The sequence below is a fragment of the Prionailurus viverrinus genome, chromosome A2 (genome assembly GCF_022837055.1).
Source record: "Prionailurus viverrinus isolate Anna chromosome A2, UM_Priviv_1.0, whole genome shotgun sequence".
In the NCBI taxonomy this organism is placed as follows: Eukaryota; Metazoa; Chordata; class Mammalia; order Carnivora; family Felidae; genus Prionailurus; species Prionailurus viverrinus.
Genome location: NC_062562.1, coordinates 18,584,981 through 18,597,135, shown reverse-complemented (window position 1 = coordinate 18,597,135; position 12,155 = coordinate 18,584,981). Strand labels below are relative to the sequence as shown.

At 58.2% G+C, this 12,155-nt stretch overlaps 2 protein-coding genes across 5 annotated transcripts; both read left to right on the top strand.

The window, feature by feature from the left end:
• Positions 1 to 757: 757 nt before the first annotated feature.
• TUSC2 (tumor suppressor 2, mitochondrial calcium regulator) lies at positions 758 to 3,625 on the top strand. Its single transcript, XM_047849683.1, has 3 exons — positions 758 to 1,020; positions 2,104 to 2,224; positions 2,355 to 3,625. The coding sequence occupies exons 1-3, from the start codon at positions 875 to 877 to the stop codon at positions 2,418 to 2,420; spliced, it is 333 nt and encodes a 110-aa protein (XP_047705639.1). The 5' UTR covers positions 758 to 874; the 3' UTR covers positions 2,421 to 3,625.
• Positions 3,626 to 5,756: 2,131 nt separating this feature from the next.
• On the top strand, positions 5,757 to 12,140 carry HYAL2 (hyaluronidase 2). 4 transcript variants are annotated; one of them, XM_047849671.1, is made up of 4 exons: positions 5,757 to 5,889; positions 8,015 to 8,985; positions 9,487 to 9,576; positions 9,905 to 12,140. In XM_047849671.1, the coding sequence occupies exons 2-4, from the start codon at positions 8,065 to 8,067 to the stop codon at positions 10,313 to 10,315; spliced, it is 1,422 nt and encodes a 473-aa protein (XP_047705627.1). In that variant the 5' UTR covers positions 5,757 to 5,889; positions 8,015 to 8,064; the 3' UTR covers positions 10,316 to 12,140. The 4 variants fall into 4 exon arrangements, with proteins under 4 accessions (XP_047705627.1, XP_047705630.1, XP_047705626.1 ...); XM_047849674.1 differs by lacking the exon at positions 5,757 to 5,889 and adding an exon at positions 6,780 to 6,801; XM_047849670.1 differs by lacking the exon at positions 5,757 to 5,889 and adding an exon at positions 6,999 to 7,182.
• The last annotated feature ends 15 nt before the right edge of the window (positions 12,141 to 12,155 follow it).

Here is a 12,155-nt window from a genome sequence, read left to right as displayed (position 1 = left end):
GGGGTATGAATATTTACTGTCATCACTCACCACCCTGGGGCTCAGGTTGTGGTAGGGGCAACAATCTAAGCTAGAATTTAGGGAATCTACATGCCTCCCAACACACACACACACACACACACACACACACACACACACACACACACCTCTACCTGCTGGGGGCGTTTTCACTAAGTATTTACTGAGCTACTGCTGTAGACCAAACACTGCTCACGGTATGGAAGGTCCAGCTGTTAATTCTTGCCTTCGTGGAGCATGCCTTCTAGTGGGTTTGGAAAGAACACTAAATTAGAAGTTCTTCAGACCTGAACGTAGCCATACATGTGGCCAATTATTTAATTTTCTTTAGGTATGGTTTCTTCTCCAAATGCGACAGTGGTGATAACAGAAATGGTGTGGGAATAAAATGAGACCAGATGGGCAATGCGCGGCCTGGCCTGGGACACTCGTAAAGCGCTGGTTGCGGGGAAGGCGGTGGTTGGGCAGGCCCGCTGGACCTGAACTCTGGGGTCGGGAACGTCGGAGCCGCCATACAAACAAAAACCAGGAGGACCCAGCCTCCACATTACTGGGTGGGAGCTGTCCCTGCTGGAGAGAGCGTGGCCTGCTGGGACCTGACGTCTCGCGGTGCCTACTGGGATGCCTACCTTCCGAGAGCGGCTATTGGTCCCGCCCCGCGGACCGACGAGAGAAGCAGCCAATCAGAGAAGGCAGCGTGCGGAAGCGGAAGTGAGGTTTCCGTGGAGACAGCGGAGCCTGCGGAAGGCGGCGGCGGAAGCACCTGCGGGAGAAGGCTGAGGCAGGGTATGGTGCCTCCGACGGCCCTGTGAGAGCGAAGCGGCCGCGGGGCTCGCCATGCGCCGGCGGCCCTGACATGGGCGCCAGTGGCTCCAAAGCTCGGGGCCTGTGGCCCTTCGCCTCGGGGGCGGGGGGCGGCGGCCCGGAGTCAGCAGTCGCTGAGCAAGCTTTGGTGCGGCCGCGAGGCCGAGTCGTGCCCCCCTTCGTATTCACGCGCCGCGGGTAAGGGCGCGGGTTCCGCCCCGGGGAGACAGGCGGGCGGCGGGGCGCCCCGAGTCACAGGGAGCTCCAGCCGGAACCAGGAGAAGTCCCATGTTTTGGACCCCCGTGGGAGCAAGGGATGGGAGAAGCAGGGCAATCGGCTCCTGGCGACCTGGCTGCTCTGAAGGTCTGCCTAGGGGAAGAGGCTTGTCCGTGGGTAGGCCCTCTGTACTGTTAACTTGAGATAGGGTCTCCCTGAGACTTGAGGGTTTCTTTTCATCCCTTCCAGCCCAGCCTGCAAGTTGAAGGCTCCTAGACTCCCTCTCCCCCAGTTCTGAGGGAAGACTAACCCTCTGATTTGGCTGTTTCCGTTACCTACGGTGGTGGCATTGGACCTCTGAGGGTAGGTAGTAGCTAGGAAAGTAGGACTGGGTCCTAGTGTTGAGAATGGAGCCTGGGTAAAAGACCCCCACTCAGGTATGTTCTTCAGATCTAGAGCACTGACCTTCCCTCTCTTTTTCCATGGGTCCAAACAGGAGCGCTGGATTGGCCTGGCCCTGGTGGGTCCGGGGAAATGGTACTTAGGTGATGCTGGAGATTTGGCTGTAGATACTAGGGAGACTGAACAGTGGTAGTTTGGCTAGACCAGCCACTTGGGGGTGGGTGGGGAGGATTCAAACTTTTTCCCTTTAGGTTCCCACCTAGCTCAGGTATCTGCCATCTCAGGTTGACCCAGGGCCAGTAGTATCTTCTGGAGTGAGACACATGCCCAGGCCATCCTGCTTCGCCCACCTTGGGTGAAAGCAAGAGCCTGATGTTGGAATGGCCACTTTTGCTGAACAAACCAGTGATGAGAACTGGCCTTAGCTGCCTTGACAATGTGCTCTGATATGATGTCTCTTCCTGAGGCCTGACAGAGTAGCACTGGCTACCACCCCATTCGCTTCTAGTAGACCCCGTACCCTTCAGGCATATAATCCTCTCTTCCTCCCATCAAGGCTGTTCCTCCCCATTTGGAGGCGGGCACTCTTCCTTGTAGTCTGGTCATTTGCCATGACTGGGTGTGGGGCTCCAGCCCAGCCTGTTCCCTCTCTCTCTACACAGCTCCATGTTCTATGATGAGGATGGGGATCTGGCTCACGAGTTCTACGAGGAGACAATCGTCACTAAGAATGGGCAGAAGCGGGCCAAGTTGAGGCGGGTCCATAAGAACCTGATTCCTCAGGTGAGAGGCTGGGGCGGTGGTCATTGAGCCTATGCTGAGTGTGTGGAGGTAGACCCAGATGGGGTCTGCTGTCATGGTGGGAGCTCTTGAGGGAGAAGCTGGCCCTCACTAGCCTCTGTTTCCGTGGCAGGGCATCGTGAAGCTGGATCCTCCCCGCATCCACGTGGATTTTCCTGTGATCCTCTATGAGGTGTGAGCCTGGGGAGTGGCAGGCATAAACACTCCCTACCCCAGCAAGAAACCCCCAGGCTCAAGGTGTGGCTTCCATTAAGGAACCTAAGCTGGGGCCACAACCCTGAATAAACTGCATTGGCCTGGAACCTTCAGCTGTGAGCGGGGCAGTCCTGCAGTGTTGGTCGGGTGTTGGTTTGTATGTGGACAAGAGGTGGCTGGCGGCTGGTGAGGGCTAATGGCAGAGGTACCAGCCCACCTTCCCCAGCAATCCCTACAAGGAGCATGGCAGGGCATATGCTGGTCAGGAATGCCTGGTTCTTGCACCCTTGCCTGGCCTGCTTTCTTCCAAGCTTGCCTAGGGCCCAGCCCTGCTAAGGGTTACAGCACTTTACAAGCAAGGTCTGCCTTCTTCCAGCCCCTGGGCTGCAGGAGCTGTACGCAAGCGGGAACTTCCCTTCCCACATTTCCCTTACCCCCTTGTTGGAGCATTTCAGCCGTTTGCTACCTCGATTCCTCCTGTGTTGGACAGAGGCTGGGGGCAGTGCAAGCCTGATTCTTCCTGTCTACCTGCTCATCTGTTCCCACTCCCAGACGGATGGACAGTTTGCCAGCTGTTAATAGGAGATGGGACTGGTATAGGAGGATACTCCCTCCACCCAGGGCTGGGCTGATCCCTCCCCACTGCAACTACTTGTTGCCCCCACACACATCCCAGTTGAGAGGGCCTAAGATGGGATCAGGAAGGGCTATGGATGCCTGTGCCTATGGGGAGTTGTACCAACCCATCTACTTTGTCTAGTCCTCCATGCCTTTGAACCAGCCCCACACAAACCCCTGCCATTGGGTGACCATCCGCCACCCATTGGTGAGGGACAGCACCCTAGGGCTGGTGCCAATAGCTATAAGGAGCCCATCACCCCTTTCCCTAAGTATACCCATCCCTCAGGATCAGTCAAGGGAAGGTATTGGAGCCCCTGGGTAAGGACAGAAAGGAGAGATCAACCATAAAGGAATACTTAAAATGTGAAAGTTTGTAAATAGTTTAGTCCATGATGTTGGGGCAGAGTCTGATTTCTACATCGAAATGATTTTTTTTTAATTCCTTACTGTGCAAGCTCTGTGCTTTTAAGAGTGTGGGAAATGGCTTGGGAAGGGTGGCCCCTAATCTAAGAAGAAGACTGTTGTGTTATTTGTTTAGTTTCAATAAAATTATTTGTAGACCCTGCATACGAGTGGTATCCGCTGTGACATCCAGTGTCTAGACCACCATCTGGGTCCTGTGGGTAGGCCTGGGCCACTCTGGTGACCCATCTTTATCATCAAGGATCAAGGTAAGCCTGAGCCCAGCCCGTGGTCATCCCAGCTGTAACCAGCAGGTGGCAGTGTATTCACACAGACCTCACTGCAGACCCCCTCAGAATGGAGGGACATTTTCACCTATTGTGTTTAATAGGTAGGGACCCCTGGAATTGGAAGGCTTTGGGGTGCTTCACTAGGGATTGTCCCTACCTGCTTGACCTGAGGTGAGAGCGTGACCCCAAGTAGTTCTGGAACAGCTGTCCTGCCCCCAGGAGTGTGAGCTGACCCCACATGAGGTCATAGCATGAGCCATCTTAGGTCCACCCATCCTAGGTGGACAGCAATCAGATGGGTACCACCATGCCCTTGGTCTACCACCAGGCTCTGTAGCCCAAACCTACCTGCTTCCTCCCAGGACTAGTTGTGGATACCACCAGGAGAGTGGGCTTGGGGTTTCTGTTCTAGCAGGCAGAACTCTGCCACCTAGTACTTTCTCTGTTCCCTGCTGACCCTGTGTTCTCACCTGCAGCTGCCCCCTGTGGACATTTGGCCTGCACTTCTCAGTCCCTGAGAAGTGGTTCTCCACTAGGTTTAGCCCTTGGCCGTCAGCCCAACTTCCAGCTAGGGAGGAGGGAGATCAGGGACACAGGCTTCTGGGTCTGGGGAGTTGGCCTGCCAGTCTTTTGGAGGCTTAAACTTGTCTGGAGCAGGATCATCCTGTGCAGCCTGGACTTTGTAGTCCTTCTTTGGGCACCTTCCCACTTTCCTGATAAGACGTCAGACTTTGTCCCCCTTACTGCCCCCAGGGCCAGGGTTCTGCCATGCCAGATGGCATCCCATCACCCATCACCACTGTCCTAGTGTGGGGGAACTCCCTGTGTTGGGCCTTCCCCAGCTGACCCCAATGCTAGAAACAATGGGGGTCAGGGCAGTGCTTCCCCACTCCCTTCCACTGGGCTGTGCTCACTTCCTTCCTGCTGGCTGCCTGAGGAAGTGTCCCTGCCCTGGGACAGTCTGGTTTGGCCTTTGTTTCCCCAGGGGCCCCCACCATTGCAGCTTCCAAGGCTTGTGTCCCTTGTGGAGCCAGCACAATGGTACAGGGACACACCCTCCCCTGCCCTGTCATGGACTCCCTGGTCCTCCGTCAGACTCCAGGGTGTGTACCCAATTCCCCCAGTTGCCCAGGCTTACACAGCCTTCTGTTAGAAGAGAGGCCCGGGCACTGGAGAGGTGGGCCAGTAGGGTGAGTGGGGGTAGGCTCAGGGTGATTTGAGGGTATGCAGACTTGTCCACCTCTCTGAACCAGGTCTGCTGGGACCTGTAATGAGTACCCCTTTCCCATGGAAACACAGCTCTTTTCTCACTCCAGGTATAAGAGTTCCCTACTCTGCAGTGTCTCAATGAAGTCCATCCAGGAATGCCCTCCATCAGGAGAGCACTCTGTAGACCCTTCCCAGTCCCTGTCCCTTCCCCCACCCTGCACAATCACACACATCAGCACATTGTCCACTCTGTCACACTTGGGATGCTTCTGCTCTTCAGCGGAAAAAAATTGACTCAGCTCCTGGAAGCTCCCCCAAGCCCCCTTATGACTGGTTCCCTTCTTCACCACCTGCTTTGGGGGACCATCAGCCAAGCATCTCCCAAATAGTTTGACTCCCCAAAGGACCTCCACTGGGGCCCCTCCATCCACAGGCTACTGGATTTGAGGATGGGCCTCAACCCCAAGAGAAGGTTGGGGAGAAGAGCTTTCAGGGTTAGGAAGCTGCCGGCAGGGCAGAGGCTGTCACCTGAGCCAGGTCCCACTGCCTTCCTGTCACCTAGTGCAGTTCACAGGGCCAGGGCATACTCGGGGGAGGGGGAAGGGGGGAAGGGGAGGAGGGCAGCCAGCCAGCGGGTCTTTGTCGTGGGAGGGAAACAGGGTCAAGCGGTCCCGTCCCCCTCCCCCCCCTCCCCCCCCCCCCCCCCCCCCCCCCCCGCCTGTTCCTGGCCCTTTCCTCTCAGAGGGGCAGCAGGAAGTGAGGAAAAAGGGCTGGGGTGGGAGGCGGGAGCGGGTGGGAGGGGATGGAGTTTATCAAGTCGCCGGCGGGTTGCCCAGCGGGCAGCAGCTGGTGCGAGTAGCTTAGCTGGAGAGGCTCACCGGGGGAAGGAGGGAGGCCGCCGACCTACTGGGCCCACGGGCTCCCACACAGGTGAGCCCAGTGCAGGCGACTGGTCTGCACCCCCATAGACCCGCTCACAGGAGCGCTCCCTCCCTCTCCTCCCCAGCGCTCGGAATGGGCTGGCGGTGCAGACCCGGGCCCTTTGAGGACCTGAGTCCAGCACGGAAGAGAGGATCTAGGAAAAGGCAGGGAGGTCTCGCCCAGGTCCAGCTCCAAGCCTGCTCCCCAGAGGGACGGGCTTGCGGGACTAAAGGGCTCAGGATACCGGTGGAGGCCCGGGGGAGCCCCCTAGCCAGACCGGCTTTTCTCTGCAGTCGGGTCGGCTATTTCTGCAAGAGTAGCAGACTCCTAGGAGTTTAAATAAGGGGGGGGGGGGGGGGGGTTGTCCTACAAGCCTCCACAGAGACTGGGCAGGAGAGAACCGGAGGACTTGACCTGTCCCTAATGCAAGTCGGGGGCAGGGGGCCCAACTCCCAGGGTCCGCTGGGCTTACCGGCCCCCAGTGGAGCCGACCAAGCTGCGACCCACAGCTCGTGTTGCCAAGACAACTACTACCTCGGCCCTGCCTACGAAGGGCCCAGAGGAGGGTGCTTGACCCCCTCCCTCAGTCTGGTAGGGGGCAGGGCTTCCCTTCAGACCTGGGACGGGGGTCGGGAAGCCCCCCGATCCACAGGGGACTGGGCGTTACTGTCCTGGGAAACCAGAGATCGGCTCTGGTCACCATACCTCTTTCCAAACTAAGGGCCCCACGGCTGGGAACTACACTCGCGGGTACAGATCCAGATCCTCTGCTGCCCCCAGCCAAGGCCCCGGGTCCAGCAGCACCACCTTACGGACAGGCGGAGGAACACCTTCTTTATTCCCTGCGCGACTCCCGACTCTTACGCTGTCCCTTTAAGCGGCTGGTCGCGCGGCGGAGCGGGGAGGACTGTACCACCGACAGTGAGCTGGTGGGGGAGGAAACTTTGGGCTGACTGGCACTAGCACCTAAGATTCCAGAAGAAAGCCCTGTTCGGAGGGGCCTCACGGCCCCAGATGGATGGCCACGTTCCTCGGGGAAGAATCTGGGGGCCTTGGAGCCTGAAACGTGGCACTGGCTGCGCGAAAGTCGGGAACACATTCCCGCCCCGGCCACAAGTCCTGCCCCAGGCCCACCTCCGCGCTGGATTCTTAAAGGGCCCGCGGGCCGGGGTGGGGAGGGGGCGGGGCGGAGCAGCAGAGGCGCGGAGCCTGGGCTGCGCCTGGGCTAGCGGCCGGAGCGGGCCGGGCTAGGCCGGGGATGGCAGTGGCCATGGCGTGGGTCCCGGCAGCGCCCCGCGCGAGGTGAGGGCGGGCAGTGCAAGCCTAGCGGCTTTCTTCCTTCAGGTTGGGTTCAGAAGTCCAGGGGATGCGCTCAGCGGTGCGGCCAAGGAACCCAACCCCCACCCGGCCGGGCACTGGCCCCACGTGCGGGGCGGGGGCGGGGTCCAGCACAAAGGCCAGGGGGAGTGAGCTCCTCCCGGGACCCGTCTGGCGGTGTGGGGCGCGTTCCCGGTGGCTGCGGAGCGAAGGGCCGGTCCGCCGGCGCCGCCGAGGGAGGTCCGCCACCCCTTTGTCCCGGTGGGGCCTCCACCAAGCTTGGGAGAGTGCGTTCGAGACAAAGTCCTGACGTTCTCGCTCTTCTTCCTGGCGGGTGTTACACACATGATAGCTTCGCGGCTGTGTTCCAGCTTCCTTGTGGCTGTATGAGCCGTGCCCTTCCTTATACAAATGCTATCGTTTCCCTGGACCAGGAGTTCCTCATGGAGTACAGAGTGGGCCGCGGGTTCGAGGCTCTCTGAAACCATGTTTTGGGTGGTATGCAGGCATCTGTATCTGTGGACAGCTAGTCCGTAGTGCAGCCGGCCAATTCTTAGAGTCACACACCTACCAGAGGTCTCTGTCCAGCCGTAAGCCACCTGCTCCAGGAAGGAATCCTATGCTCCTGGCAGGGAGTTCCAGGGTGTCTTCCCTTCCCTCCTGTGGTCTTTCAGACCTGTTATAGTCACGTAACAGGGTCTCAACAGCCTTGGGCACGGTGCCCCCCACAGCGTGGGCTTGGGGAGTGTGAATGGGTTTGGGGTGGGCACCTCGCTGATTCTCTAGACTGACTTGCTCTTTCCCATCTCTCCCCTAGTTCCTGAGCTGGTGCCAGGCAGGTGACACCGTTTTCCTGTAGCCCCCAGCATGTGGGCAGGCTTGGGCCCTGCCATCACACTGGCTGTGGTGTGGGCGGCGGCATGGGCCACCCAGCTCAAGCCCACAGCGCCACCCATCTTTACAGGCCGACCCTTTGTGGTAGCATGGGACGTGCCCACACAAGATTGTGGCCCTCGCCTCAAGGTGCCACTGGACCTAAAGGCCTTTGATGTACAGGCCTCACCTAATGAGGGTTTTGTGAACCAGAACATCACCATTTTCTACCATGACCGGCTGGGCCTGTATCCCCGCTTCAGTTCAGTGGGGAGGTCAGTGCACGGTGGCGTGCCACAGAATGGCAGCCTCTGGGCACATCTGAAGATGCTGCAGGAACACGTGGAGCACTACATTCGTACACAGGAGCCTGCAGGGCTGGCAGTTATCGACTGGGAGGACTGGCGGCCTGTGTGGGTGCGCAACTGGCAGGACAAGGACATATACCGTCAATCATCACGCCAGTTGGTGGCTGTTCGCCACCCTGACTGGCCATCAGATCGTGTAGTCAAGCAGGCGCAATACGAGTTTGAATTCGCTGCACGGCAGTTCATGCTGGAGACACTGCGCTTTGTCAAGGCAGTTCGACCTCGGCACCTCTGGGGCTTCTACCTCTTCCCAGACTGTTATAACCATGATTATGTGCAGAACTGGGAGACCTATACAGGCCGCTGCCCTGACGTTGAGGTCTCCCGAAATGACCAGCTGGCCTGGCTGTGGGCAGAGAGCACAGCCCTCTTCCCCTCTGTCTACCTGGACGAGACACTTGCGTCCTCCACCCACGGCCGCAACTTTGTCAGCTTCCGTGTTCAGGAGGCCCTTCGTGTGGCTCACACCCACCACCCCAACCACGCACTCCCGGTCTACGTCTTCACGCGACCCACCTATAGTCGCAAGCTCACGGGGCTTAGTGAGGTATGTGCCTCCCAGGACCCTGCCTTCTTCCCCAGGGAACCACTGCAGGTTTGGGTTACCAGGGGGCCTCCTGCCCCGCGGTTTTCTATCTACATTCCCTTGTGTCATTCTCTCTGTAACCTTGTGAAAGGGTGGCATCATTATCTCCATTTTGCAAATAAGAAGATTGAGGTCCAGAAATGCTGAGAAACTCACCCAAAGCTTCCCAGCACATCCAGGGCAAAGCAGGGTCTTGGAACTAGGCATTCTGACTTTGGGGTTTATCCTGATAGATACATCTTCAGCTCAAGTGGGTCGTTAGCTTGGGAAACGGAGGCCAAAGTAGGCGTGCAAGTGACTTGAACATCTAATGAGAAAGTGAAACAGCCTCTGCCTGGGGGTGGGAAGGGGTACTGGGCTGAGGGGATCAGCAAGTCAGAACAGGGTGAGGGCCTGTCCAGCCTGCCTGGTCCTCACCCTGTGGTCTCAGTCTTCCCCAGTGACCATCCCCCTCTCACACAGATGGATCTCATCTCCACCATTGGTGAGAGTGCAGCCCTGGGTGCGGCCGGTGTCATCCTCTGGGGCGATGCAGGCTACACCACCAGCACGGTAAGTAAGTGCCCCCACCCAGCCTACCAGAGTGGAGTCTGCAGGGGCCAGGCAAAAGTTGGGGCTTTGAGCTGCTGACCCTCAAGGTGGGCAAACCTAGTCTCCCACCCAAGGCATTCCTGGTCCCAGTAGAGAAGACAGGGTTCCTTCCCTACGTGCCCTTCTGGGTCCATCTCTGTCCCCACTTCCCTTCTCAGCAGGAACAGTAAGGGTTCAAGCACGCATGTACAGATACACATGTGTGTGCTGTTAAAGGAAGGTTAATAGAGTTTCCATCTGGGCCTGTGGGCTGAGGCAGCTGACCCTGATCCCTGGCCTCTGCCCCTAGGAGACCTGCCAGTACCTCAAGGATTACCTGACGCGGCTGCTGGTCCCCTACGTAGTCAACGTGTCCTGGGCTGCCCAGTATTGCAGCCGGGCCCAGTGCCATGGCCATGGGCGCTGTGTGCGTCGCGACCCCAGCGCCAATACCTTCCTGCACCTCAGTGCCAGCAGCTTCCGCTTGGTGCCTAGCCATGTACCTGGTGAGCCGCAGCTGCGACCAGAGGGGGAGCTCAGCTGGGCTGATCTCAACCACCTGCAGACGCACTTTCGCTGCCAGTGCTACTTAGGTTGGGGCGGTGAGCAATGCCAGTGGGACCACACACGGGCAGCTGGGGGTGCCAGTGGGGCCTGGGCTGGGTCCCACCTCACTGGCCCACTGGCTGTGGCAGCCCTGGCCCTCACCTGGACTTTATAGGGGTCTCTCACCCGGCTGCCAAACAAGCTGGCCTCTGCCACAATGGCTCTGCCAGGCACATAGGAGCCTGCAAGGGGTGGACAAACTGGAGTTTGGAGGGGGCAGAGCCCCTGGGATGCCCAGTAGAGCATCCATACCAGCTCTCACCCCCCTGTTCTAAGGGGGAGGGGCAGTTCCCCAAAAGGTCCCTTCTCTCCCTGCCAGAGAGGAAGAGGGACACAGCCGGGCCAGAGAGGACCTGACCCTACTCTCCTGCCCCTGGATGGTTTATTATTATTATTTTGGGGTCTCTTTTGTAAATTAAATATAAAACAGTTTCTTCTGTGCTTGGACTGTCTGCAACTAGGCCAGGACATGTGAAAGAGAATCCAGGGTCTCTCAGACTCTCTGCTGGGGACTTCTTATCTGTCAAATGCCATCTGTGGGACCTGGAGGCCCAGAGCTGTCCATTCCGCTGTTGCCTGATGGGGCAGGGGCCAGTGGGACTAGAGGGACTCACATTCCACCCCAACACCAAGGACCTTGCTTTCTCCATATTGATTGGAAAGTGGTTGGGCCTAACCTTCTGTGAGGGACCGGGCTCATTGTGTTTCTCCTACTTGCCCCTGGATCCCCAGCTGGGCCAGTGCCAGTCACCTCGCCTTGCCCACCCAGGGAGAAAGGGGAAGTGGATGTTTGATCTTCCCAGGCTGGGCAAGTAGCCAGACCACCCCTCCCTGCTGTTCCCACAGGCAAGGGCGTCTCCTCCACTCCCTGCTCCCAAGGGCAGTAGACTCCAGCCACACAGCCCTCTCTCCAGCTGGGTCACAGTCCTCCACTGGGGTTTGGGATCTGAACGCCAAGGTCTCATCCCTGTCCCACTGCAAAGATGCATGATGGGGCCAGAGGGAGGTATCTTGAGCCTGGGAGCAGAGACAACCTCAAAGATCACTTCTGTCCCGGCCGTGGGAAGTATAGCCTGTCCTCAGCTGTCCCAAGGGAGACAAGTAGCAGCTGGAGCAGTCGGACTGGCTCTGGACTGCTTTACTACCCTGCTTCTGAAGGAAGTTACCTGGTGTGTCTCTGCCCTTCTCCTCAGCCATCAAACCCACACCTGAAGGTCCCCTTGTCCATATCGGTGATGACACAGCCCCTGTCCTCAACAAACACTGGCTGTGGAGAGAAACAGCCAAGTGGTGAAGAGGGGGCGCGGGCAGCCCAGCCACAAGGGAGATATCCGTGAGGTAGTCCTTCCTACACTGAGTTGAAAAGGGAAGAGGAAGCTTGATGCGAGAGACAAAGCATGGGCAAAATCTGGAGGAAGTCAGAACACAACTGGGACTCACAGTTTGAGGCTAGGGGCTACAGCAGGCAGGGCAGGAGGGGCAGCCCAAGAGCAGCACTAAGCCTGACTTTGCCTGACGGCAGTGACTCCCTTACCCATTCAGTAAATAATGCACACATGTGCCGGTGCTGGGCTGGGATGCATGTGTGAGGCACACCACAAAGAGCCCTGTCTCCATGGGGATGCACACTAGATGCAAAGGCTGAGTCAGAAGTGGTCATGGGAGCAGAGCCTGGAGAAGCGAGCCCCACCAAATTGATGTCAACTCAGGTTGTAAAGTGATCCCTTATCCCTCTGGCCGGTGATGGCAGAGAATGAGGGAAAGGGGTTCGGTGGTAATTCAGGGAAGGCAATGTCAGTTCACATGGTGGAGGAGGACGCTGGGGCGGAAGGGTGCCCAGATGTTCATGGCTATGGTGGGGAGAGGTCTGCTAGACAGAAGATGAAGGTATTGTCAATAAGGTCGTGAGATAATGGAGCCAATAAAAAGAGGGCAAAGAAGGAGAAGCTGTAGCT

What these genes read in the sequence shown, in the direction of transcription:
- TUSC2 (XM_047849683.1), top strand. Translation starts at nt 875, where the DNA reads ATGGGCGCCAGTGGCTCCAAAGCTCGGGGCCTGTGGCCCTTCGCCTCG. An exon ending in TTCGTATTCACGCGCCGCGG is followed by an intron (nt 1,021 to 2,103) that starts GTAAGGGCGCGG and finishes CTCTCTACACAG; the next exon opens with CTCCATGTTCTATGATGAGG. An exon ending in ATAAGAACCTGATTCCTCAG is followed by an intron (nt 2,225 to 2,354) that starts GTGAGAGGCTGG and finishes TTTCCGTGGCAG; the next exon opens with GGCATCGTGAAGCTGGATCC.
- HYAL2 (XM_047849671.1), top strand. Translation starts at nt 8,065, where the DNA reads ATGTGGGCAGGCTTGGGCCCTGCCATCACACTGGCTGTGGTGTGGGCG. An exon ending in AGCTCACGGGGCTTAGTGAG is followed by an intron (nt 8,986 to 9,486) that starts GTATGTGCCTCC and finishes CCTCTCACACAG; the next exon opens with ATGGATCTCATCTCCACCAT. An exon ending in CAGGCTACACCACCAGCACG is followed by an intron (nt 9,577 to 9,904) that starts GTAAGTAAGTGC and finishes CTCTGCCCCTAG; the next exon opens with GAGACCTGCCAGTACCTCAA.